At 47.2% G+C, this 27235-nt stretch overlaps 1 protein-coding gene across 1 annotated transcript in view; it reads left to right on the top strand.

Annotated features, from left to right (window-relative positions):
- The first annotated feature begins 397 nt into the window (after nt 1-397).
- The window catches only part of LOC115081394, a 49288-nt gene continuing 22450 nt past the window's right edge, over nt 398-27235 (top strand). The window contains exons 1-6 of the mRNA XM_029585845.1: nt 398-1006; nt 1091-1220; nt 3127-3377; nt 5461-5595; nt 12699-12807; nt 22823-22955. Of these exons, the coding sequence (XP_029441705.1) occupies nt 398-1006; nt 1091-1220; nt 3127-3377; nt 5461-5595; nt 12699-12807; nt 22823-22955 (1367 nt within the window). The remainder of the gene's footprint in view (nt 1007-1090; nt 1221-3126; nt 3378-5460; nt 5596-12698; nt 12808-22822; nt 22956-27235) is intronic.

The following is a 27235-nucleotide window of genomic DNA, read 5'->3' as shown; positions in this document are numbered from 1 at the left end:
ATTCAGGAAAGTACTTTTGTACTGATTATTTTACATGGCAGCTTGGAGAGGGTTTTGTCGAATTTAGTTGGCTCTGTGAGTGGGTGATCGCACCGGACACAGGTGAAAGCCGGTGGTAGCTGAGGCTCCCGGCGTGGGCGAGGCCACCGTGGCGAGCAATCAGGAGGCAGCGCGTGCCGGATGTACGTGGCGTCAGGCCGGGATCACTGCAAGGCCCTTCCGCTCATGCAGGGGACACGCCGCTCGTCTCAACCCCCCGCGCGAGTTTGTGCGCACGCTGCATCTCCGGGGGAGAAGGCAGGTCGGCCGGTGAGGCTCTGTTTGGGCGCGTGAAAGGCGTACGAGGCTGTCGGGAGCTGCCGCAGATCCTTTTCCTGTCAGCGCAGGAACGGCGGCCATGCCGAGCGCAGTTGCGGCAGCACAGGAGGCTCCCGGGGGGCAGGGGTTTTCCTCTCCTCCCTCATTGCCTGTCGTGAAGAAGTCACGCGGAGCGCTGGAAGCCTCGGAAAGCGAGGAGGGCCTTAATGAGGGAGGATTCGGAGGATTCACATGCCTTTTCCTTGGATTTTCTGCAGCAGGCGAGAAGCACCGTCGTATCCAGCATCAGCTGCGATGTGACTGCAGGTCCTGCAAAAGGACATTGCCCACCATCCGGAGGGTGCTCGGTGTGGCTGGGCAGCGAGGCGGCCCCATGGAGGAGTCTGAGGACTCCAAGACTCCGAGGGCGATGGTCTTCCACCAGATGGGTCTCTGGAGGTCGCAGTCTCCTCAGGACCTTTTGAATCTGGAAATGGAGGAGACTCTGATGACCGAAAGGAAGGACTCTAAGGTGGTCCGGTGGTTTCACAGGGAAGAGTTCTGGCCCTTGATTCCACATGTGATTAAACTCCTAGGCATCGATGTTTCTCAAGTGGAGTCAGACCAGGACGTGGTGTACCTCATCATGGTCGGCTTGAGAAGTCCAGCTAATGCTTTTCCTTTCCACAAGTCGGTGAAGCTGCTGGTTGTTAGGGCGTGGGACAGCCTTGAGGCTGTGCTGAAGTTGTACCCTTGACTGGAGCAGACACTCAAGCTTTTGGTGCTTCCTAAGGTAGATGTTTCAGTCTCGGTGGTGACCAAGAAAACCACCATTCCGGTGACAGGGTCCTTTGCGCTGGAAGATGTACAGGACCAGAAGCTGGAAGTTCACCTCAAGAGGATTTTGGGGGTTTCTGCTTTGAGTACCTGGGCTGCGGTATGCAGCAGTTTCATGCAGAGAACTTGTTTGCGGTGACTTCAGAGCTGGATTCAGTGCAGGCTTCAGCAGTTTCAGGCGAAGGAGTGCTTGGAGGCAGCGGTGGCCTATGAGCAGATGCCCTGAATGACTTGATTAGGACTTTCTCCAGAGTTACGAGATCAGCAGTTTTGGCCAGGTGGCTGCCCTGTTTAAAGAACTGGTCTGCAGATGTTTAATCAAAGTCTCATCTGGGGGCCTTCCCGATTAAAGGAATGATTGGGGAAGATTTAGGGCAGCTGGTGAAGCTTCTGAGAGAGTCCAAGGGACATGTATTGCTAGAGGACAAGCCGAAGGGGTAAGGAAATCCTTTCCCACCTGTTCGTGTTTTAGAGTCTATAGATGATATCGGCAGAACAGCGGCAAAGCTTGGGCAAAACCCAATCCCTTCAAGGTGGGCAAAAACTGACCCAAGATATCCCTGGTCAAGGAACTGGGGGAGTTTAAGTCTTCACAACGAAATGAGGCCGGTCCTCTCTTCTCTTCCAGCCGTCAGGGGGGGCGGTATGGACTGGAATCACAACAGACCGGTGGGTCTTGGGAGTGATGAAACGATGGCCGCCGGTCCTCTCTTCTCTTCCAGCTGTCAGGGGGGGGCGGTGTGGACTGGAATCACAACAGACCGATGGGTCTTGGGAGTGATGAAACGATGGCCGGACCTCTCTTCTCTTTCAGCTGTCAGGGGGGGGCGGTGTGGACTGGAATCACAACAGACCGGTGGGTCTTGGGAGTGATGAAATGATGGCCGGTCCTCTCTTCTCTTCCAGCTGTCAGGGGGGGTGGTGTGGACTGGAATCACAACAGACCGGTGGGTCTTGGGAGTGATGAAACGATGGCCGGTCCTCTCTTCTCTTTCAGCTGTCAGGGGGGGCGGTGTGGACTGGAATCACAACAGACCGGTGGGTCTTGGGAGTGATGAAACGATGGCTATATGTTAGGATTTGCGGAAAGCCTTCATCGTCGTCCCTTGCGATGCTCGTGCCAAACAGGCTGTGGTTCGTGACTCGTTGGACCGCATGCAGGGGCTCAAAGCGATGGTGCCAGTTCCCCGAGAAGAACAGCAATAAGGTCAATATTCTATTTATTTCGTGGTCCTATAAAAGGAAGGGACGATCAAGGTGGTTTTGGATTTAAAGAAGGTCAATGCGGCCCTCAAGGTTAGCACAGTTTTGTATGGGGACGCTGCATTCGATCATAGCGGCATTTCATAAGAGAGAGTTCCTGGCATCAATAGACCTACTACTACTACTACTAATTAACATTTCTATAGTGCTACACGACATATGCAGAGCTGTACATACATACAAAAAGACAGTCCCTTCAGTATAGAGCTTACAATCTAATAAGAAAATCATACAGGACAAGAGACCTGGGCCATTTCATAAGGTAAGACAACAGTTAAAAAGAAAAGAACGTTAGTTAATAAGGCTAAAAGCAGACAATCAGGCCTAAGATTTGAAAGTGATTTCAAAAAGGTGGCTCTTTAGATGGATCTAAACTCGGCGAGAGAGGGAACAGGACGCACCAGATCAGGAAGACTATTCCAAGCACACGGTGCAGCCAGGGGGAATGACTTATCCAACAAGTGGAGTGCACGAGGAGGGGTGTAGAGAGCGATGAGAGAGGAGAGGTAGTGAGGTGCAGCAGAGTGAAGGCAATTGTAGGTGAGAAAGAGGAGCTTGAACTGTATGCGGGAGCAGATAGGGAGCAAATGCAGTGGCTTCAGAAGAGGGGCTTTGTGAGAAGATGCGAACTTCCATATCCCAGGCAGGGAGGAGCTCCAGAACTTCCTGCGGTTTATGATCCTGGAGATCATTTTTACTTTTGTGCCCTTCCTTTCATTTTGGTGACAGCACCTCGTACCTTCACCAAAGTGGTGGTGGTCTTGAAAGTAGCCCTTCAGAAGGAAAGAGTGCTGGTACCCCCATATCTGGATGACTGGCTCATTCTGGCAAAGCCAGCGGACCTCTCTCAGCTGGCAGTGCAGTGGGTCCTAGAGAGGCTGAGGGCTCTGGGCTGGGTGGTGAACCTAGCAAAGAGCCAACTAATGCCATCCCAATCCTTGCTGTACCTAGGGGCTCGATTCAACACCTGGATGGGCAAGGTATTTCTCACAGAGGGCAGAATGGTGAAGCTGCAGAGTCGTTTGCCACCTGTTGTGACTGAAGGTGCCCAGAGTTTGGAATTATTTGCAGGTCCAGGGGTCTATGGCACTGTCGCTAGATCTGGTTCCCTGGGCGTTTCTGCATACGCGGCCCCTTCAAACAGTGCTCCCCTCCTGTTGGATCCCGTTATCAGAGGATTTGCAAATTCCTCTTCCCCTCAGGGAGGGGCTTGGTTGGGTCAATCTGGAGTGGGGGATGGAGCTGGAAATCCCGCTTTGGGTGATAGGGACCGCTGACCACACCCTCTCTGATTGGGGAGTGGTGTATTAGGGCCAGACCACATAGGGTCAATGGTCAAAGGAGGAGGCATTGTGGTCTATCAGTAGGTTAGAGCTGAGAACAGTGTGCTTGCTTTCTTTTCTGCCACAATGCAACAATGGTGGCTTATATCAACAGACAAGGAGAGACCAAAAGTCAGATGATTAATTAGGAGGCTCAGTTGTTGGTTCACTAGGTGGATCAGCACCTGGCACATAGCTGAGGTGGACAACGTACAGGCTGATTTTCTCAGCAGGCTCCAGAGAATGGGAGCTGTCAGAGGAAGCAATGCTCCTCATTTGGGCCAGATGGGGAACGCTTTGAAAACACTTGATGGCGTTGAGACAAAACACCAAGGTGGCATGCTTATACAGTCGCAGACAAGAACATGGAGCAGAAGGAATTAGTGCTCTGGAGCTACCGTGGCCACCTGAGATTCTTCTTTAGGTATTTCCCCCATGGCTGATGCTGGGCAGGGTGCTACGGCGCATAGAAGTGATTCTCATGGCTCTTGAATGGCCATGTCGACCACGGTTTGCAGACCTAGTAAACTTGGCAGTAGATGGTCCATTAAGGTTCAGTCACCTTCCAAGATGGTTGCACCAGGGTCCCATATTTGCAGAGCAGGAGGATTGAATTCTGTTCCGCAGCTTCATTTTTGAGAAGAACCGCTTGAGATAGAAGGGGTATTCTGAAGATGTCATTTCCACCTTACTGCAGGCTGGATAGATGTCCACATGCTTGGCTTATGTTAGGGTGTGGAGAACTTTTGAGGCTTGATATGTTGAACAGGGCGTGCAGCCTACTTGGGTTTCAATTTCCCATACCTTGACCTTTTTACAAAAGGTCCCTGACCTTGCATCTGGCTGTGATTCGTTTTCTGCAGTTCCCAGTGTGGAAGGTGTGTCCCTCGGGGAATTTCAATTTAGTGATGAATGTGTTGTGGGAGGCTGCATTTGAGTCATCGAGGAGGACGACTCTAAATGATTTAACCCTGGAAGTGTTTTTTTGTGGCGATTTGTTTGGGCAGAAGAATTTGGGTGCAGGTCATACTGAGGGACTTCAGGTGGCACTCTAGGTTAAGTAGCAGTGTTGGTAAAGCTTTTCTTGTCTGTCTCCATCTGCTGGCAGGGAGGCAAAACACAGGAGTCTGGACTGATCTGTGCTATTCCAGGAACGAAAATTAGCAGGGAAGAACCGATTTTCCTATAAGCAAGAAGGAGCTAATGTTAATACTGCTGTCACTAGAAGCATCCAGCTATCCCTTTCCCGCTTGCCAGCCTTCAGAGCAGGAGTGAAAGTGACTAGCAGTCACTGAGCTGCTGCTTAAGCACCAGTCTCGTTTCATAAAGTCAGTTTGTATGAAACTTTCATCATGGCTGGGGGTAGCCAGGACAAAAATCCAAAACAGTGCACAAATACACATGCAACCATGACCAAAAGAATAGCTGGGTGAAAAATACGTAGAATAGCCTGACGCAGTCTCACAGCACAAGTCAAACAGACTTTTTTTTCTTACTCTCAGTGCCTGCTTCTTAAGTCTAAGATAGCTATTTGACTCTCCTGTAGTTAGCTGGATACGTTTATCTGGCTAGGTATGAGATGGGCGAGCATGTTCGGTGGCGCAGTGTGCTGCTGAGTATCAGATAACTTATCCGGCTAACTTGCTCAGTCAGATAACGGCTGAGCGTTCCCTACATGCAGCGGGCTCCCTGTTCCCTCTGCCGCTCTGCCTGAGGAGTGTCTCTTCTATTTGTGTAACAGATCATGGAGGCCTTACACCGCCTGAAGGCAGAGATACCGGACTGTTCGGCAGCCCTGGAGCTTCTTCGCAGGGGAATTCTGACGGAGGAGGAACTGGAGCCAGAAATCAGTGCAGACCAGCTCAAGTTTCCCAAGGTAAGGCTCCTCCCTGAGCCGAGAGGCCCCCAGGAGTGGGGCAGGAGCTCAGAAGGAGAAGCAGGCCTTCGTCACGGCGTGTGCGCGGGGGCCGGAGGGGACTCTCCTCTTGCCGGTCAGGGGGCGGTTACTGCGCTTTGCTGGCTGTGGTTTTGTAAATAGATGCGGCTGCGCTCGAGCAGAGTGGAATCGCTGCGAGGGGTGATGGAGGAATGGGGAAGCCCGCGGGGGGGAGCGGCCGGGCGTTTAGGCTGCACGTTGCTATTCACGGGACGTGGGTCGGGTTTCCATTCCCCGGGTCCGGCCGGGATGGGGATGCTGTGCAGGTAGGGCTGACTGTCCCTGCAGGGAGAGGGGGGTTACTGGCTGGAATTAGGGCGCAGAGGGAGCCACCGTCTACGGCCCCTAAGTCGCTGCAGCGGCTGTGTTAGGTGGCGGGGGGGAGGGGGGTTGTTTTATAAAATAGGGGAATGCCCCAGGACCCTTGGAAATGAAGGCTTAGGGTGACCATTAAAGAATGGCTCTGTTTGAGGTAGAAGCCCAGAGCGAGCAGCTGCAGGAGGAATACGCAGGAGCGCAAAATACGTGGAAAATGAATTGCGATGGGGAAACTGCGCAGTATTTATTTATTTATTTATTTATTATTTAAAATACTTTTGATATACCGATACTCCAGACTAGTGTCTTATCGTACCGGTTTACATTGAAACAAGGGGTAACCAATTAACTATGAAGATAAAGTTACAATGAACAGGGGGTTTACAGAGTGGGAGAGTAGAGAGCAAAGCATACGATTAACATAATAAGTTATAAATAACTAAGTTTTACATAACGAAGTTTCACTTAGGAACGAATGTAGCAAGCTTAGACAATAGATTAGTCTTCAGGTCTATAACACTGCAGTCACGAATGAGGGAGGGGATAAGTGGGAAAGGATTGCATAGCTGTGCTGTTAGTATGGTGTCCATCAAGGGAAGGCTTGGGTGAACAGCCACGTTTTTAGTTTCTTTCTGAAAGAAAACGGGCATTGTTCCTGTCGAAGTTCCGGGGGGAGGAGATTCCAATAATACGGTCTAGCCGTGGACAAGGTTCGTTTCTGGATGGAAGTGTGATTAGTGGATTCATTAGGGGGGGCATGGAGCAATCCTTTGTAAGCTGATCTGATCGGTCTTGTGGACACCTGAAGTTCGAGAGGTATTTTGAGTTGTAGAGTAGATCGGTGATATATGTTTTTATGGATGATGGTTAAGGTCTTGAACATTATTCTGTGGTTTATAGGTAGCCAATGTAGGTTTTTTAGTATTGGTGTGATGTGGTCCTTGCGCCGAGAGTTAGTAAGGATCCTAGCTGTGGCATTTTGAAGCATCTGTAGTGGTTTCGTTGAGGCGGCTGGAAGTCCAAGGAGGAGCGCGTTACAGTAGTCTATCTTTGAAAATAGTATGGCTTGTAGTGGAAGGATGCAGGGAGAGGCAGCAGGTGACTGCCGAGTATGACGTAAATCTTTAGCATCGAAACCTGCGACCCTGCAGGAAAGGGAGGCTACGATGCTGGCGTTCACCTGAGGGGGGAACAGGGCTTCGCTTGGTTTGCAGTAGAAATGGCTCGGGAGTCTCTGGCAGCAGGAGGCAATCACAAAATATCGGATAAACTGGGGTAGAAAATAATAAAAGGTTATACCCAAAGATAATCTGAGGCGAGAGAGAGGAGTTGACTTTACCAGGTGAGACCTCCTGTACAGGAGCCTACGTAGCTGAAGTTACAGAGTTAGAAATGGATGCAAGGATTGGCCTTCCAATCCTTGCATCCAAGTAGGGATGTTACGATCCTGCTCTCGGAGCCCATCCTGCCAGCAGGCCCTCCACCTACCGACATCGCCGCCCCCGGACTGCCGCTCCTCTTTCTGAGCGGCAAGGAGCCGCTCCCGATGCCGCCCTCCGCGACAGGGGGGGCCGCCGCCATCTTCAGCTTTGTGGCCTTGGTGCCACCGACGCTGCATTCATCCACGCGGCCTGGAAGCTGCCGCCGATTCTTCACCTTTGCGGCAGGAGCCGCCGCTGTCCTGCATCTTCGCGGCCCTGGAGAGGCTGCCGACGAGATCCCATTTTCGCGGCCTAAGTGCCGCCGCTGGGCCTTGTTCCTCCATGCGGCAGGACGACGCTGCAGGCTTCTGCCTCCCTGGACTCCTCTAGGCATGGGTGTGCACCTCTTCATGTTATTTAAAGGGCCGGTGGCGAGAAAAGCCCGTGACCCCACCGGAAGTCTTCATTTGCCTTTTTCCTGCTTCAGCCCTATAGAAGGGCTCAGTTTCTGTTCCTCAGGGCCTTCAAACCGGATTCCATGGTCGTCCATGGTCCTCCTTCTGGTCAAGTTCCTCCGTGGTCTTCCAGTGTCTTGATGGCTTTTCATTCCATGTTCTTGATTTTCCTGGTCTCCGTCATCCTGATGTTCCTGGTCTTGTTCCTCATCGGAGCTGCTTCGTTGCCTGTTCCTTGTTTCTGATGTTCCGTGTCCAGAAGTCTTGATGTCCTGATGTTCCAGATGTCCTGATGTCTAGAAGTCCAGGTGATCTGATGGTCCTGATATCCAGAAGTCCTGATGTTCCGATGTTCCGTGTCCAGAAGTTCCATGTTCCATTTGGATGCCCAATCTTCCAGTCTCGCAAGGTCCTCCTGCAATTCATCACCATCCACTTGTGATTTAACTACTCTGAATAATTTAGTGTCATCCGCAAATTTGAACACCTCACTTGTTGTATTCCTTTCCAGATCATTTATAAATATATTGAAAAGCACCGGTCCAAGTACAGATCCCTGAGGCACTGCACTGTTTACCCTTTTCCACTGAATAAATTGACCATTTAATTCTACTCTCTGTTTCCTGTCTTTTAACCAGTTTGCAATCCACAAACCACAATTGGGTCAGATTATCTATGTTGTGATCACGGGCTTCGGATCCTGATGCAGGCGCGGCCTATGGTTGGTGGTGAGGACACAGAAGCACGGTCGCTAGCTCATGGGAGAGCGTGAGCCCCTGAACCACAGCACGACTCAAGGAGGAACCCTAAGCCACACCATGGGAGGTGAGAGCATGCACGCATGGGCGGAGCAGAAACAAAGCAGGACTGGAACTAAGGCAAGGGACTCAGAACAGGAACCAAGCAGGATCAGCCCTCCGCTGGACCTACACGTAGCAGTGTGAACCAACCATGCAATGCTGGTCACAAGAATAGCCCTCCGGCCACTCGTTAACCCTTTCTGACCCACCGCTTGGGAATGACGAGTGCGTGAGGCCAGACTGAGGCTGAGGGCAGAAACAAGATGAGAACTTGGAAGGACTCGGACTCAGAACTTGGAAGGTCTCGGACGAGGACTTGGAACTTGGAAGGTACAGGTGGGCACTGTCCCTCAGGGCACTCTACACAGCCCACCGTGACCACCCTGTCTGCTTGCGCACCCTACACAACCTAGGAAGGCTGGTTACGGACCACGCGGGAGCAACACAAGTGCCAGAAGGGGATCCAACCAAACGAGACCCCAATGACCGGAGACAGGAACCTGATCCATATGGATTTACTCTCAGGGTGGCCATCTGGAGGACTCAGAGCTGGCAGACTCGGAACTTGGAACACTCAGAACTTGGAACATAGGATCATTAGGACTTCAGAACGACAGAACATCTGGAACTAGGACATCTGGAACATCAGGACTAGGCAACGTATGAGCTCTGACGAGGAACGAGAGCAGGAACATGAAGACATGGAACAAAGAACCATCTCAAACACATGAAGACCATGGAAGACCTGGACAAGCAAGGAGGAATATGGACAACCATGATGTCCGATTCGAAGGCTCTGAGTTACAGGAAGCAGGAAGTAGAGTGAAGGCTAGCTTCTGGTGGGGCTGTGGGCTTTTCCTACCGCTGGCCCTTTAAATAGATTGAAGAGGCACGTGCCGGTGCCTAGAAGATGGCCCAGGGAGGAGCAGGACCACGGACAGTGGCGTCCCTGCAGCTCAGACGGAGGAGCAGGCCCCAACGGTGGCACTAGGCCGCGAAGACAGCGGCGGTCCGGGGCGGCTTCCTGAATGGCACAGGCCACTAAGAGGATCCCTGAAGGCGGCCACTAGGACATGAAGATGGAGAGAAGGCGGTGACTTCCTGCCACATAGATGGAAAACAGACTAGTAGCAGCGGCTCCACGACGCAAAGAAAGGAGCAGAGCCCCGTGGCACCAGGCCATGAGGAGGTGACGGCACCATGGCCTCCCCGCCGCTCGGGGACGACATCGGTGGCGGCTCGGGGCCGCATGAAGTGGTGTTTTGGTGGCGGCACTAGGCCGCGAAGACAGGGTCTGGGGCGGCAATGCTGGAGGTGAGTAATGGAGGCCTGCTCGCGGGATGCGGTCCGATGGGATTCTTCTTTCTTGGCTTCGGGGGCTGGAGGAGGCTGCTGCAACTACCATTTGTGCTCGGGGGGGGGGGGGGGGAGAAAGAGAGAGAAGCAGCCAGCCAGTGTGTAAGTGAGAGAATGTATTTGATTGAGAGCCTGTGTGTGATTGAGAGAAACTGGTCAGAGAGCTGATGTGTGTGTATATGTGAGAGACAATGAAAGTGACTGCTCAAGGAGATGACTGATGTGTTTGTGAGAGTGTGAGACAGTCAGGGATGTGACTGAGCATGGGAGAGAGAAACCTGGGTGTGTGTGAGACACAGCATGGGAGTGAGAAGCCTGTATATCTGAAAGAGAACATGGGAGTGGGAAGCCTGTGTGGGTGTATGCATGAGAGAGATCAGGTGACTGGTGTGTGTTTGTGTGTGTCTGTGAGAGAAAGAAAGTGATTATGGGAATGAGAAGCCTGTGCATTTGGAGAGAACAAGCATGGGAGTGAGAGACTGGTGAGTGTGTGTGTGTGTGTGTGTGAGAGACAGAGAAATTGATTATGAGAGTGAGAAGCCCGTATATGTAAGTAGAACACAGGAGTGGGAAGCCTGTGTATGTGTATGTGTATGGCATGAGAGAAACTGTTCAGGAAGGTGACTGGTGTGTGTGTCAAAGACTGTTTGGGAGATGATTGGTGTGTGAGAGACAGAAACTGGTCATGGAGGCATGACTGGTATGGTGTGTGTGAGAGACATGGGACTAAGGAAGAGGACCATGAGTATAGAGCTTAGCCTCTACTGCTGCTTCTGCTGTGTAGTATGGCCTGCATGGAAGAGGAGTAGGAGAGCTGCTGGAGGGGGTAAGTAAAGGTGGCTTTTTAAGTTTATTTTTCTTGACTGCCATTTTAATTGTGTGATGTCTGCTTTTTTGAAATATTTTATTGGTGTTTGGAGAATTTTTAATAGTTTTTATGAATTTTTAATTGTTGGATGTTATTCTGTTCATAGTTGTTTTGAAACATTTATTCTGCTTATTAGTATAGTTTTACAATTATTTCTGTGTGGGGATCTATAGCTGCTTGCTAGTTCTGTTTTCCTAATAAGAGGTGTATTGGTTTTTAGGACCTGATTTAATATTTGTAGTGTTGCCTTTTCATAGATAGGGTTGCTCCTGTTTGAGTGTATTCCATAATACAGGTGTAACTGTGTGCGGATTAGTTTATGTGCATTACTACAGATCCTGGGAGTATGTTAGGTCGGTTCTGTGTCTGTTACGGAGATGAGATATTTTGCTAGCATGTAAGCGTTTGTATCGGTCTTATTTGTTGTGTTTTCTCAAGAGGACATGCATTGGTGGTAAACTGCTGTCTTTTCATAAGTAGGGCTATTGAGCCTGGAAGTAGAAGGAGTTTGAGTTGCTGTTACTGCGATGACACCAGAACCAGAATATCTTTTTTGTAGGGTGAGTTGTATGGGGAATGTCATCATTCTGCTTTACATCCATTATTGTGGGTCAGGGGGGTTCCCGTGGATGCAAAGTGTACTTTTACATCTAGTCCCGTGACGATCATGGGTCAGTGTGTCACGCATGTGAGAACCATCTGTCAGGTGTGTCCCGACAGAAAAAAGGTTGAGAACCACTGCTTTAGAAAATGAGGCCCTTAATCTCAGGCGTAGCGCAGGTAGAAGAGCATTGGGCAGCCTAGGTGACCCTTCAGTCATGCAGCCCCTTCCTCCAGCACAGTGCTGCCTCCTGTTGGCGGCAGCAGCCGCTGCAGCACAGCAGCACGCCTCTCTTTGGCAGTATTTGGGTCTTGTGCTGGCAGGGTTTTGCGACTGCCTAGTCTGCGTAATGGAAGCACTGAAAAACCCATGACCATATACAACCAGTACTCCCTTCCCTCCACTGGCTACCTGTCTCCTACAGAACAGATTTTAAATTTTCATATCATGCACGATTCTTCCCCTCTCTGTCTGATGGATATTGTTGGCTCTCATCAGCCGACCTGAGCTCTCCGGTCATCACAGCAGGCCTTGCTTAAAGTCCCAGCTGTTAAACTGCAGGGAACGAAACAGTGAGCATTTTCCTGTGTGAGCCCCGTTTTATGCAGAGCCGCAACCTTAGATCTGAAGCTTGCAGAAGACTTCACCGATTTCCGTACATTTTATAAAACTTGGCTTTTTTTTTCCTAAGGCATTTGTCTGATTTCTGTATTTTGTGTAGGTAATTACTGTCTTTCCTCTGCTTTATTTTTTTTCTGTATGCCACCCTTGTGGGAATGGTGGTTATATAAATAAATCTAAAGAAATTTGATGAGGTTTTTTAAACGTTTTACTGTGGTGCTTAGAGCGGTGAAGGATGTTGGGGGTTTGGTAGTTTTGTGCGATTTGCTGGGGTGAAGTACTGAATGCAGTGGGGAGTTATGAAGTGTATGTGAGAGAGCAGCGTGCTGGGCCTGGGTATGACGGGGAGGTTACTCTGGCAGGGAAGATGGGTCTGTCTGTGCTTGGGAGCGATGTCACGTGCAAGGGCCATGGCATGATTTGTGGAGGGGAAGAATGCCGAAAGTTTGCATTGATCGGCGGGTGTATGCGGTGGGATGTGGGATGATGAAATGCAATCGGTCTGAAATACAGGTTGTGGTGTGCCCCGGAGTTGAGGAGAACACTCTTGGGATTGTAGAGAGAGATCCTCTCTCAGAGGTTTCTTTATTGGACTTAACATAGGGAACAGGACACTCACAGATGCTGAGCTGGCTGAACATCAACCCCACCTGTGAGAAAAAGGAGACACCACGGAAAACTGCCACAGCGAATAACAAAGCCAAGAACTCAAGTGAGTTGAGCTAAAATATCAGAAGCAAAAACCCTACATCTCCTCCCAACACAGAAAGGGTTAGAAAAGCCACGAAGGGAACGCATTTACATCATAAGAACATAAGAACATGCCATACTGGGTCAGACCAAGGGTCCATCAAGCCCAGCATCCTGTTTCCAGCAGAGGCCACTCCAGGCCATAAGAACCTGACAAGTACCCAAAAACTAAGTCTATTCCATGTTACCATTGCTAATGGCAGTGGCTATTCTCTAAGGGGCGGATTTTAAGAGCCCTGCTCGCGTAAATCCGCCCGGATTTACGCGAGCAGGGCCCTGCGCGCCGGTAAGCCTATTTTACATAGGCCTACCGGCGCGCGCAGACCCCGGGACTCGCGTACGTCCCGGGGTTTTCGGAGGGGGGCGTGTCGGGGGCGTGTCGGGGGGCGGGCCCGGTCGTCGCGGCGTTTCGGGGGCGTGTCGGGAGCGTTTTGGGGGCAGGTACGGAGGCGTGGCTACGGCCCGGGGCGGTCCGGGGGCGTGGCCGCGCCCTCCGTACCCGCCCCCAGGTCGCGGCCCGGCGCGCAGGAGGCCCGCTGGCGCGCGGGGATTTACGTCTCCCTCCGGGAGGCGTAAATCCCCCGACAAAGGTAAGGGGGGGGTGTAGACAGGGCCGGGCGGGTGGGTTAGGTAGGGGAAGGGAGGGGAAGGTGAGGGGAGGGCAAAGGAAAGTTCCCTCCGAGGCCGCTCCGATTTCGGAGCGGCCTTGGAGGGAACGGGTTAGGCAGCGCGGCTCGGCGCGCGCAGGCTATACAAAATCGATAGCCTTGCGCGCGCCGATCCAGGGATTTTAGTGGATACGCACAGCTCCGCGCGTATCTACTAAAATCCAGCGTACTTTTGCTTGAGTCTGATGCGCAAGCAAAAGTAGGCTGATCGCGCTTCTTTTAAAATCTACCCCTAAGTGAACTTAATAGCAGGTAATGGACTTCTCCTCCAAGAACTTATCCAATCCTTTTTTAAACACAGCTACACTAACTGCACTAACCACATCCTCTGGCAACAAATTCCAGAGTTTAATTGTGCGTTGAATAAAAAAGAACTTTCTCCGATTAGTTTTAAATGTGCCACATGCTAACTTCATGGAGTGCCCCCTAGTCTTTCTACTATCCGAAAGAGTAAATAACCGATTCACATCTACCCATTCTAGACCTCTCATGATTTTAAACACCTCTATCATATCCCCCCTCAGTCGTCTCTTCTCCAAGCTGAAAAGTCCTAACCTCTTTAGTCTTTCCTCATAGGGGAGCTGTTCCATTCCCCTTATCATTTTGGTAGCCCTTCTCTGTACCTTCTCCATCGCAATTATATCTTTTTTGAGATGTGGCGACCAGAATTGTACACAGTATTCAAGGTGGGGGTCTCACCATGGAGCGATACAGAGGCATTATGACATTTTCCATTTTGTTCACCATTCCCTTTCTAATAATTCCCAACATTCTGTTTGCTTTTTTGACTGCCTCAGCACACTGAACCGACGATTTCAATGTGTTATCCACTATGACGCCTAGATCTCTTTCTTGGGTTGTAGCACCTAATATGGAACCCAACATTGTGTAATTATAGCATGGGTTATTTTTCCCTATATGCATCACCTTGCACTTATCCACATTAAATTTCATCTGCCATTTGGATGCCCAATTTTCCAGTCTCACAAGGTCTTCCTGCAATTTATCACAATCTGCTTGTGATTTAACTACTCTGAACAATTTTGTGTCATCTGCAAATTTGATTTTCTCACTCGTCATATTTCTTTCCAGATCATTTATAAATATATTGAAAAGTAAGGGTCCCAATACAGATCCCTGAGGCACTCCACTGTAGGGATGTGCAGAGCAAAATTTTATGTTCATATTTTTTATGTCCGAAAGGGGGTCCCACTTGCGGCCAATATGGACATAAAAAAAATCCAATGAGTTGGGTATATGTACATATGTGCAAAAAAAAAATTTAAACCCCCTCACCCTCCTTAATCCCCCCCCCAGACTTACCACAACTCCCTGGTGATGGAGCGAGGAGTGAGGACGTCATTTCTGCAATCCTTGGCGAGAAGCATGTGACGTCGGTGGCACGTCGAGTGACGCGGCGTCACGTGATTCCCGGCTCGTTCGCGCCGGACGGCTCGTTCGGCCCAAAAAGAACTTTTGGCCAGCTTGGGGGGGCCTCCTGACCCCCCCAAGCTGGCCAAAAGTTCTTTTTGGGCCGAACGAGCCATCCGGCGCGAACGAGCCGGGAATCACGTGACGCCGGCGTCACTCGACGTGCCGCCGACGTCACATGCTTCTCGCCAAGGATTGCAGAAATGGCGTCCTCACTCCTCGCTCCATCACCAGGGAGTTGTGGTAAGTCGGGGGGGGGGGATTAAGGAGGGTGAGGGGGTTTATATTTTTATTTTGGCTCAACAATCGCGATTTCCCACATATCGAACATATCTATGTTCGATATGTGGGAAATCCGATCGTTTATGTCGAATCAATTTTTTAAGTAAAAAAAAAATATGAGTTGCGTTTTACTAATGCGGTCAATCCGAATGCACACCCCTACTCCACTGTCCACTCCCTTCCACTGAGAAAATTGCCCATTCAATCCTACTCTCTGTTTCCTGCCTTTTAGCCAGTTTGCAATCCACGAAAGGACATCGCCTCCTATCCCATGACTTTTTACTTTTCCTAGAAGCCTCTCATGAGGAACTTTGTCAAACGCCTTCTGAAAATCCAAGTATACTATATCTACCGGTTCACCTTTATCCACATGTTTATTAACTCCTTCAAAAAAGTGAAGCAGATTTGTGAGGCAAGACTTGCCCTGGGGAAAGCCATGCTGACTTTGTTCCATTAAACCATGTCTTTCTATATGTTCTGTGATTTTGATGTTTAGAACACTTTCCATTATTTTTCCTGGCACTGAAGTCAGGCTACCCAGTACACTTATCCATAATGGCTGTTGTACTGGCATCTCAGTGCACCACACACAGAATCTGTCCTTATCATTCTGTAATGACTCCATATACTCAAAGAACGACACCCAGAAGCAGTCCTAACCATTCTGTAATAACCCCATATACTCAAAGAACGACACCCAGAAGCAGTCCTAACCATTCTGTAATAACCCCATATACTCAAAGAACTACACCCAGAAGGAGTCCTAACCATTCTGTAATAACCTCATATACTCAAAGAACGACACCCAGAAGCAGTCCTAACCATTCTGTAATAACCCCATATACTCAAAGAACTACACCCAGAAGGAGTCCTAACCATTCTGTAATAACCCCATATACTCAAAGAACTACACCCAGAAGCAGTCCTAACCATTCTGTAATAACCCCATATACTCAAAGAACTACACCCAGAAGCAGTCCTAACCATTCTATAATAACCCCATATACAAAGAACTACACCCAGAAGCAGTCCTAACCATTCCTTAATAACCCCATATACTCAAAGAACTATACCCAGAAGCAGTCCTAACCATTCTGTAATAACCCCATATACAAAGAACTATACCCAGAAGCAGTCCTAACCATTCTGTAATAACCCCATATACTCAAAGAACTACACCCAGAAGCAGTCCTAACCATTCTATAATAACCCCATATACAAAGAACTACACCCAGAAGCAGTCCTAACCATTCTGTAATAACTCCATATACTCAAAGAACTACACCCAGAAGCAGTCCTAACCATTCTGTAATAACCCCATATACTCAAAGAACTACACCCAGAAGCAGTCCTAACCATTCTGTAATAACCCCATATACTCAAAGAACTACACCCAGAAGCAGTCCTAACCATTCTGTAATAACCCCATATACTCAAAGAACTACACCCAGAAGGAGTCCTAACCATTCTGTAATAACCCCATATACTCAAGAACTACACCCAGAAGCAGTCCTAACCATTCTGTAATAACCCCATATACTCAAAGAACTACACCCAGAAGCAGTCCTAACCATTCTGTAATGTCCTCATATACTCAAGGCACTTCATACAGAATCTGACCTTACCGTTCTGTAGTGAATCCCATATACTCAAGGCACTGCACACAGAATCAATCCTAACCATTCTGTAATAACCCCATATACTCAAAGAACTACACCCAGAAGCAGTCCTAACCGTTCTGTAATAACCCCATATACTTAAAGAACTATACCCAGAAGCAGTCCTAACCATTCTGTAATAACCCCATATACTCAAAGAACTACACCCAGAAGGAGTCCTAACCATTCTGTAATAACCCCATATACTCAAGAACTACACCCAGAAGCAGTCCTAACCATTCTATAATAACCCCATATACTCAAAGAACTACACCCAGAAGCAGTCCTAACCATTCTGTAATAACCCCATATACTCAAGAACTACACCCAGAAGCAGTCTTAACCATTCTATGATAACCCTATATACTTAAAGAACTACACCCAGAAGCAGTCCTAACCATTCTGTAATAACCCCATATACTCAAAGAACTACACCCAGAAGCAGTCCTAACCATTCTGTAATAACCCCATATACTCAAAGAACTACACCCAGAAGCAGTCCTAACCATTCTGTAATAACTCCATATACTCAAAGAACTATACCCAGAAGGAGTCCTAACCATTCTGTAATAACCCCATATACTCAAAGAACTACATCCAGAAGGAGTCCTAACCATTCTATAATAACCCCATATACTCAAGAACTACACCCAGAAGCAGTCTTAACCATTCTATGATAACCCTATATACTTAAAGAACTACACCCAGAAGCAGTCCTAACCATTCTGTAATAACCCCATATACTCAAAGAACTACACCCAGAAGCAGTCCTAACCATTCTGTAATAACCCCATATACTCAAAGAACTACACCCAGAAGCAGTCCTAACCATTCTGTAATAACTCCATATACTCAAAGAACTATACCCAGAAGCAGTCCTAACCATTCTGTAATAACTCCATATACTCAAAGAACTATACCCAGAAGCAGTCCTAACCATTCTATGATAACCCCATATACTCAAAGAACTACACCCAGAAGCAGTCCTAACCATTCTGTAATAACCCCATATACTCAAAGAACTACACCCAGAAGCAGTCCTAACCATTCTGTAATAACCCCATATACTCAAAGAACTACACCCAGAAGCAGTCCTAACCATTCTATGATAACCCCATATACTTAAAGAACTACACCCAGAAGTAGTCCTAACCATTCTGTAATAACCCCATATACTCAAGGAACTACACCCAGAAGCAGTCCTAACCATTCTGTAATAACCCCATATACTCAAAGAACTACACCCAGAAGCAGTCCTAACCATTCTGTAATAACCCCATATACTCAAGGAACTACACCCAGAAGCAGTCCTAACCATTCTGCAATAACCCCATATACTTAAAGAACTACACCCAGAAGCAGTCCTAACCATTCTGTAATAACCCCATATACTCAAAGAACTACACCCAGAAGCAGTCCTAACCATTCTGCAATAACCCCATATACTCAAAGAACTACACCCAGAAGCAGTCCTAACCATTCTGTAATAACCCCATATAGTCAAAGAACTACACCCAGAAGCAGTCCTAACCATTCTGTAATAACCCCATATACTCAAAGAACTACATCCAGAAGCAGTCCTAACCATTCTGTAATAACCCCATATACTCAAAGAACTACACCCAGAAGCAGTCCTAACCATTCTGTAATAACCCCATATACTCAAAGAACTACATCCAGAAGCAGTCCTAACCATTCTGCAATAACCCCATATACTCAAAGAACTACACCCAGAAGCAGTCCTAACCATTCTGTAATAACCCCATATACTCAAAGAACTACATCCAGGAGTCCTAACCATTCTGCCATAACCCCGTATACTCAAAGAACTATACCCAGAAGCAGTCCTAACCATTCTGCGATAACCCCATATATTCAAGGACCTACACCCCAAAGCAGTCCTAACTATTCTGCATTCTATATAAATAAAAATGTTAAATAGTTTGTACGTCGTCGCTAATCTCGCCAACTGCTTAACCGAATGCGTTCAAATTTGCATACAACGTTCACTTTCCATACAGGAAGGATCTTATACACTTACATTACATATAGGTCACACCTGTGACAGGTAATACAAGTTTAAAAATTGCTTACACAAAACAGCGACATCTGGTGGCCGTCGGCGCAAGCGCAACCTCTTACACCTTTCACACACACTCACACACCACACCCCACCCCCACACAGGGCTATTGTCTTTCATTCACACTCCCTCATAACACACAGAAATCCACACTCATCACACCACACACCCCCACCCACCCGCCTGCCAATGTCACTTACTTCACCCACCCTCCCAAAACACACCAAAACACGAATTCCTGGCTGCTACATTGGGAAGCCACGCATTTCACACACCCTCCAAATTTAAATTAAAGTACCCTCTTCCACCCACCCACGCACTGCACTCCGATCACACACTACACCTGAAACAACTCCGTGCTTCTCCGCCGGCACCACAGGAACGGTCCGGGACACATCGCATTCAGCAGGGCCGTCGGATGCCAGCAACCAAAATGGCGCCGGCGGACCTTGCCCTTACTATGCTATACGGAGACAACAATGACGTCGGTACACCATGTGACATAGTAAGGGCAAGAGCCCGTCGGCGCCATATCCTCAGCGGACATTTGCCCTTACTAGGTCAGGAATCCTGACGCATCCCTTTCACCGGTGAAGTTTTGCGACATGGCAGCCGGCGGAACAAACCCTAGCACACACCCTCGCCACCGGCTGGCAGTTTACACAGGTAGCCGGGGAGGAGCACGGTGGGGGACCGTTCTTATTTTCCGCCGCGTGTTTTTCACTGGGGGGGGGGGGCAGTCATTCTCCACATCTCCCGAGAGGGAGGCTGTAGCGTGGGTTGCTCTATTTTCAACTTAACCAGGCTCAGCCACAGCAACGCGTGGCAGGGTTCAGCTAGTAACCCCATATATTCAAGGACCTACACCCAGAAGCAGTCTTAACCATTCTATAATAACCCCATATACTCAAAGAACTACATCCAGAAGGAGTCCTAACCATTCTATAATAACCCCATATACTCAAGAACTACACCCAGAAGCAGTCCTAACCGTTCTGTAATAACCCCATATACTCAAAGAACTACACCCAGAAGCAGTCCTAACCATTCTGTAATAACCCCGTATACTCAAAGAACTACACCCAGAAGCAGTCCTAACCATTCTGTAATAACCCCATATACTCAAAGAACTACATCCAGAAGGAGTCCTAACCATTCTGTAATAACCCCATATACTCAAGAACTACACCCAGAAGCAGTCCTAACCATTCTGTAATAACCCCATATACTCAAAGAACTACACCCAGAAGCAGTCCTAACCATTTTGTAATAACCCCGTATACTCAAAGAACTACACCCAGAAGGAGTCCTAACCATTCTGTAATAACCCCATATACTCAAGAACTACACCCAGAAGCAGTCCTAACCATTCTGTAATAACCCCATATACTCAAGAACTACACCCAGAAGCAGTCCTAACCATTCTGTAATAACCCCATATACTCAAAGAATTACACCCAGAAGCAGTCCTAACCATTCTGTAATAACCCCATATACTCAAAGAACTACACCCAGAAGCAGTCCTAACCATTCTGTAATGTCCTCATATACTCAAGGCACTTCATACAGAATCTGACCTTACCGTTCTGTAGTGAATCCCATATACTCAAGGCACTGCACACAGAATCAATCCTAACCATTCAGTAATGACCCCATATACTCAAGGCACTACACCCAGAAACAGTCCTAACCATTGTAATGACCTCATATACTCAAGGCACTACACACAGAATCTGTCCTTACCGTTCTGTAGTGAATCCCATTTACTCAAGGCACTACATACAGATTCTGTTATTACCGTTCTGTAGTGAATCCCATATACGCAAGGCACTGCACACAGAATCAATCCTAACCATTCAGTAATGACCCCATATACTCAAGGCAATACACACAGATTCAAATCTAACCATTCTGTAATGACCCTATATACTCAAGGCACTACACCCAGAATCAGTCCTAACCATTGTAATGACCTCATATACTCAAGGCACTACACCCAGAATCAGTGCTAACCATTGTAATGACCTCATATACTCAAGGCACTACACCCAGAATCAATCCTAACCATTCTGTAATGAGCCCATATACTCAAGGCACTATACACAGAATCTGTCCTTACCATTCTGTAGTGAATCCCATATACTCAAGGCACTGCACACAGAATCAATCCTAACCATTCAGTAATGACCCCATATACTCAAGGCAATACACACAGATTCAAATCTAACCATTCTGTAATGACCCTATATACTCAAGGCACTACACCCAGAAACAGTCCTAACCATTGTAATGACCTCATATACTCAAGGCACTATACCCAGAATCAATCCTAACCATTCTGTAATGACCTCATATACTCAAGGCAATACACCCAGATTCAATGGTAACCATTCTGTAATGACCTCATATACTCAAGGCAATACACCCAGATTCAATGGTAACCATTCTGTAATAACCTCATATACTCAAGGCATTATACCTAGATTCAATCCTAAACATTCGGTAATGACCCCATATACTAAAGGCACTACACCCAGAATCAGTCCTAACCATTGTAATGACCTCATATACTCAAGGCACTACACCCAGAATCAATCCTAACCATTCTGTAATGAACCCATATACTCAAGGCACTACACCCAGAATCAATCCTAACCATTCTGTAATGAACCCATATACTCAAGGCACTACACACAGAATCTGTCCTTACCGTTCTGTAGTGAATCCCATATACTCAAGGCACTACATACAGATTCTGTTATTACCATTCTGTAGTGAATCCCATATACTAAAGGCACTACACCCAGATTCAATCCTAACCATTCTGTAATGACCTCATATACTCTGTAATGATCCCATATACTGAAGGCACTACATACAGAATTTGTCCTTACCATTCTGTAATGAATCCCATAAACCTAAGGCACTACATCAAGATTCAACCCTAAACATTCTATAATGACTCCATATACTCAAGGCACTACACACAGAATCAATCCTAACCATTCTGTAATGACTCCATATACTCAAGGCACTACACACAGAATCAATCCTAACTATTCTGTAATGACTCCATATACTCTGTAATGATCCCATATACTCAAGGCACTACACACAGAATCAATCCTAACCATTCTGTAATGACTCCATGTATTCTGTAATGATCCCATATACTCAAGGCACTACACACAGAATCAATCCTAACCATCCTGTAATGACTCCATATTTTATTTATTTATTTATAATTTTTATATACCGACATTCTTACATTAAAATGCAAATCATATATTCTGTAATGATCCCATATACTCAAGACATTACACATAGTATCAATCCTAACCATTCTGTAATGACTCCATATACTCAAGGCACTACACCCTGATTCTTTAATGACCTACAGACCTATAAGCTGCCTGGGGAGTCTAAAAATTATCCCCTATAAAGTTTTTATCATTCAGTTCCTGGGATCCTCATGGCCAGCCTTAGATACACATTATAAAGCTCTATCATTCAGTTCTGGGGATCGCTGGGGACAAATTTAGAATTGCATTATAAAGCTCTATCATTAAATTCTAGGAATTGTTGGGGACAGATTAAATATGCATTATAAAGCTCTAACATTCAATTCTAGGAAACAGATTTAGATGTGCATTATAGAGCTCTATCATTCAGTTTTAAGTATCCTTGGGGATAGCCTTAGATTTACATTATAAAGCTCTATCATTCTGTTCTAGTCTTATTGGTTGGTAGGGTGGGAGAGCATGTGGTGGGGCACGTTTGCATGAGGCTAATCTATCGGGAGTGAATGAATGGTTTTCCGTACAGAATCGCATTAACTGGCATTGTGTCTTCTCTAGAGCTGGACTGGGATGTGTTCCAGCATGAGACCAACGAGCGTTATCTGGACGACAATGAATATGATGAATTCTATGAGACCCAGGAGAATTGGGTGAAGTCCAAGTTTGCTTATATTGTTCCCCCAGAATCCAGGTCAGTACATCTGGATGAAAAGCGGGTAATCATTTCTTTGTATTTTTCATTGATGAGACCACATCTAAAGTGTTGTGTACAATTCTGAAGTCGCATCTCTAGGATTTTGAGAGGTTACAAATAATCCAAAGGAGGCCAACGAAATGATGCGGAGACTTAAGAAACTATATAGGTGCACCCTACAGGTGAGGAAGGAAGGTAATGATAGACATTCAAGTACCTCAAGAATATAAATAATACATAGGGAGCAAACTACTTTCAGTCAAATATTCTGTAGTCATGATTGGAAGCTCAAATGGGAAAGACTGAGGCGTTCAGAACTCCAGTCCGGCAGGGAGAATAAAAATTAATTCAAATGAATATCACTTTCTCTCTTCATTAAATCTTGTGTCCTTTACCTTGCATATAGGCCCTTCATAAATATGTGTATTATTTCACACTGGCCCTTAGCGATATAAGGCACGGGCAGTTTACAGCCTGCCAAAAGCCAAACACAGGAACGACTGTGGCTCTTCTATGCATAAATTTCTATTCTTCACAGTTTGGTCTGCTTACCTTGTAGACTTCACAAACACAACGTCAACATAGCAATATTTAGCTGGAGCTTGCCTCCTCCATGTCTTCCCAGGGCCTCTCATGCTCTCCTCTGAGCCTGTGCTTGGAGGAGCCGCCCTGCACCCAGAATGCCTTGCCTTAAGGTGGAGCACGAGCAGAGCTCTGGAGCTGGTCCTGTAAGGTGTCCCGAGGGTTTCTCTGGCACGCTCTCCCCCTCAGCTGAATCCTTTTTGGTTGAGTGACTGCTCCCACTCGGTCTATATCTCTAGATAGGAACTTCTCGCTCTTGTTCTGAGCCCCTAATGCATAAGGTATCTCATGCTTTAAGCCCTTTATTGATCTTTTGGGAACTTTGCAGTTTCTCTTTTATCCAAACCCACCCTAATTCTCTGGGCCAGCAGCAAAAGGGGGGCCTCCCAGTATTTTGCCTCGAGTGTCACATGTATGATTTTTTACCCACCAGTGAGAAGTTGTACATGTGCATGCGATGCAAAGAGATCCTGGCTCTCAGAGAACGAGTCCGATGTGGCAGACCTGGAGGAGCTGAGGCAGACAGAGAGGTATATAGATGAGACCTTCAGGGACATAGTAGCCAAGTCCCAACTTCAGACTGGCAGCCCTGGTGCTGCCTTGGATCAGAAAGATCTCCCAGTAGGAGAACATCACTCTGGAGTAGCAGGAAGTGATCCTGTAGCAAGGACCTGCTCTCCAGGTGATGCATTGTCCTTTCGCACTGAGGATATCTCCCCAAGGCCTACTGCCCAGGAGGGAAGGGTTAGGTCGGCCGTCATAGTTGGTGATTCGATTATTAGGAATGTAGATAGCTGGGTGGCTGGTGGGCGTGAGGATCGCCTGGTAACATGCCTACCTGGTGCAAAGGTGGCGGGCCTCACGCGTCACCTAGATAGGATTTTAGACAGTGCTGGGGAGGAGCCGGCTGTCGTGGTACACGTGGGCACCAACGATATAGGAAAATGTGGGAGGGTGGTTCTGGAAGCCAAATTTAGGCTCTTAGGTAGAAAGCTTAAATCCAGAACCTCCAGGGTAGCATTCTCTGAAATGCTCCCTGTTCCACGCGCAGGTCACCAGAGGCAGGCAGAGCTCCGGAGTCTCAATGCGTGGATGAGACGATGGTGCAAGGAAGAGGGATTCAGTTTTGTTAGGAACTGGGGAACCTTTTGGGGAAGGGAGAGTCTCTTCCGAAGGGATGGGCTCCACCTTAACCAGGGTGGAACCAGACTGCTGGCGCTAACCTTTAAAAAGGAGATAGAGCAGCTTTTAAACTAGAACAAAGGGGAAAGCCGACAGTCGCTCAGCAGCGCATGGTTCGGAGAGAGGTATCTTTAAAGGTTACTAATGATGCATTAGAATTAGGGCATCCCGACAGTGAGGTTCCAATAATTAGAAAAGTAGCCCAAGTGCCTGTAACTAAAAACTCACCTGAGCTAAAAAATTCTAACTTATCCCTATCAATTAAAAAGCAGAATGAAAATACAAACAAAAAACACACTTTGAAATGTCTGTATGCCAATGCCAGAAGTCTAAGAACATAAGAACATAAGAAAATGCCATACTGGGTCAGACCAAGGGTCCATCCAGCTCAGCATCCTGTTTCCAACAGTGGCCAATCCAGGCCATAAGAACCTGGCAATTACCCAAAAACTAAGTCTATTCCATGTAACCATTGCTAATGGCAGTGGCTATTCTCTAAGTGAACTTAATAGCAGGTAATGGACTTCTCCTCCAAGAACTTATCCAATCCTTTTTTAAACACAGCTATACTAACTGCACTAACCACATCCTCTGGCAACAAATTCCAGAGTTTAATTGTGCGTTGAGTAAAAAAGAACTTTCTCCGATTAGTTTTAAATGTGCCCCATGCTAACTTCATGGAGTGTCCCCTAGTCTTTCTATTATCCGAAAGAGTAAATAACCGATTCACATCTACCCGTTCTAGACCTCTCATGATTTTAAACACCTCTATCATATCCCCCCTCAGCCGTCTCTTCTCCAAGCTGAAAAGTCCTAACCTCTTTAGTCTTTCCTCATAGGGGAGTTGTTCCATTCCCCTTATCATTTTGGTTGCCCTTCTCTGTACCTTCTCCATCGCAATTATATCTTTTTTGAGATGCGGCGACCAGAATTGTACACAGTATTCAAGGTGCGGTCTCACCATGGAGCGATACAGAGGCATTATGACATTTTCCGTTTTATTCACCATTCCCTTTCTAATAATTCCCAACATTCTGTTTGCTTTTTTGACTGCCGCAGCACACTGAACCGACGATTTCAATGTGTTATCCACTATGACGCCTAGATCTCTTTCTTGGGTTGTAGCACCTAATATGGAACCCAACATTGTGTAATTATAGCATGGGTTATTTTTCCCTATATGCATCACCTTGCACTTATCCACATTAAATTTCATCTGCCATTTGGATGCCCAATTTTCCAGTCTCACAAGGTCTTCCTGCAATTTATCACAATCTTTTTTTTTTTTTTTTTCAGTTTGTCAATCAGGCCTACCACATCTTCTAGGTTCACCGTGATTTGATTCAGTCCATCTGAATCATTACCCATGAAAACCTTCTCCATTACGGGTACCTCCCCAACATCCTCTTCAGTAAACACCGAAGCAAAGAAATCATTTAATCTTTCCGCGATGGCCTTATCTTCTCTAAGTGCCCCTTTAACCCCTCGATCATCTAACGGTCCAACTGACTCCCTCACAGGCTTTCTGCTTCGGATATATTTTAAAAAGTTTTTACTGTGAGTTTTTGCCTCTACAGCCAACTTCTTTTCAAATTCTCTCTTAGCCTGTCTTATCAATGTCTTACATTTAACTTGCCAATGTTTATGCTTGATCCTATTTTCTTCTGTTGGATCCTTCTTCCAATTTTTGAATGAAGATCTTTTGGCTAAAATAGCTTCTTTCACCTCCCCTTTTAACCATGCCGGTAATCGTTTTGCCTTCTTTCCACCTTTCTTAATGTGTGGAATACATCTGGACTGTGCTTCTAGAATGGTATTTTTTAACATTGGACATTTTTTACTTTTGTAGCTGCTCCTTTCAGTTTTTTTCTAACAATTTTTCTCATTTTATCAAAGTTTCCCTTTTGAAAGTAAGATGGGAGAGTTAGAGTCTATAGCAGTAAATGATGACTTTGACATAATTGGCATCACCGAGACCTGGTGGAAGAAGGATAACCATTGGGACAGTGCTATATCAGGGTACAAATTATATCGCAATGATAGGGAGGATCAGCTTGGTGGGGGCTTGATGGACCCTTGGTCTGACCCAGTATGGCAATTTCTTATTGGGAAACAAGCATGCCTCGCTTCCTCCTGTGGATATTTCTTTTGCATTTTCTGTGTTTTTGATTTTTTCTGGGCTTCTCCTCGGGAAGACCTCCCACCAAGACTCCTTTTCAGCCTTAGGACCTCCCAGAGTCTCTCAACACTGCTCAGATCTGAAGTCCCATCCTGTAATTTGACTTCCATGGGTTCTGCCCCCGTGGACGTACAGCCAGTCCCAGTCCCTTGGTAGCGCTGTGGACTTCTCCATCCTCCCCACCAGGGGAGTCATCATCCGTAATGTCTGCCATCTGTTCCTTTGGGAGTGGCTCATCCAGGTTGGAGAACCGCTGCTGGACCCCCTGAACGCAGGTCAGCGTGGCCGGAGGTTCTTGAGCCGCGTGCTCCCTCTTCCAGAAGGTTTGCTCAGG

Source organism: Rhinatrema bivittatum, unplaced genomic scaffold (assembly GCF_901001135.1).
Source record: "Rhinatrema bivittatum unplaced genomic scaffold, aRhiBiv1.1, whole genome shotgun sequence".
In the NCBI taxonomy this organism is placed as follows: Eukaryota; Metazoa; Chordata; class Amphibia; order Gymnophiona; family Rhinatrematidae; genus Rhinatrema; species Rhinatrema bivittatum.
This window is presented reverse-complemented; position numbering and strand designations above follow the sequence as displayed.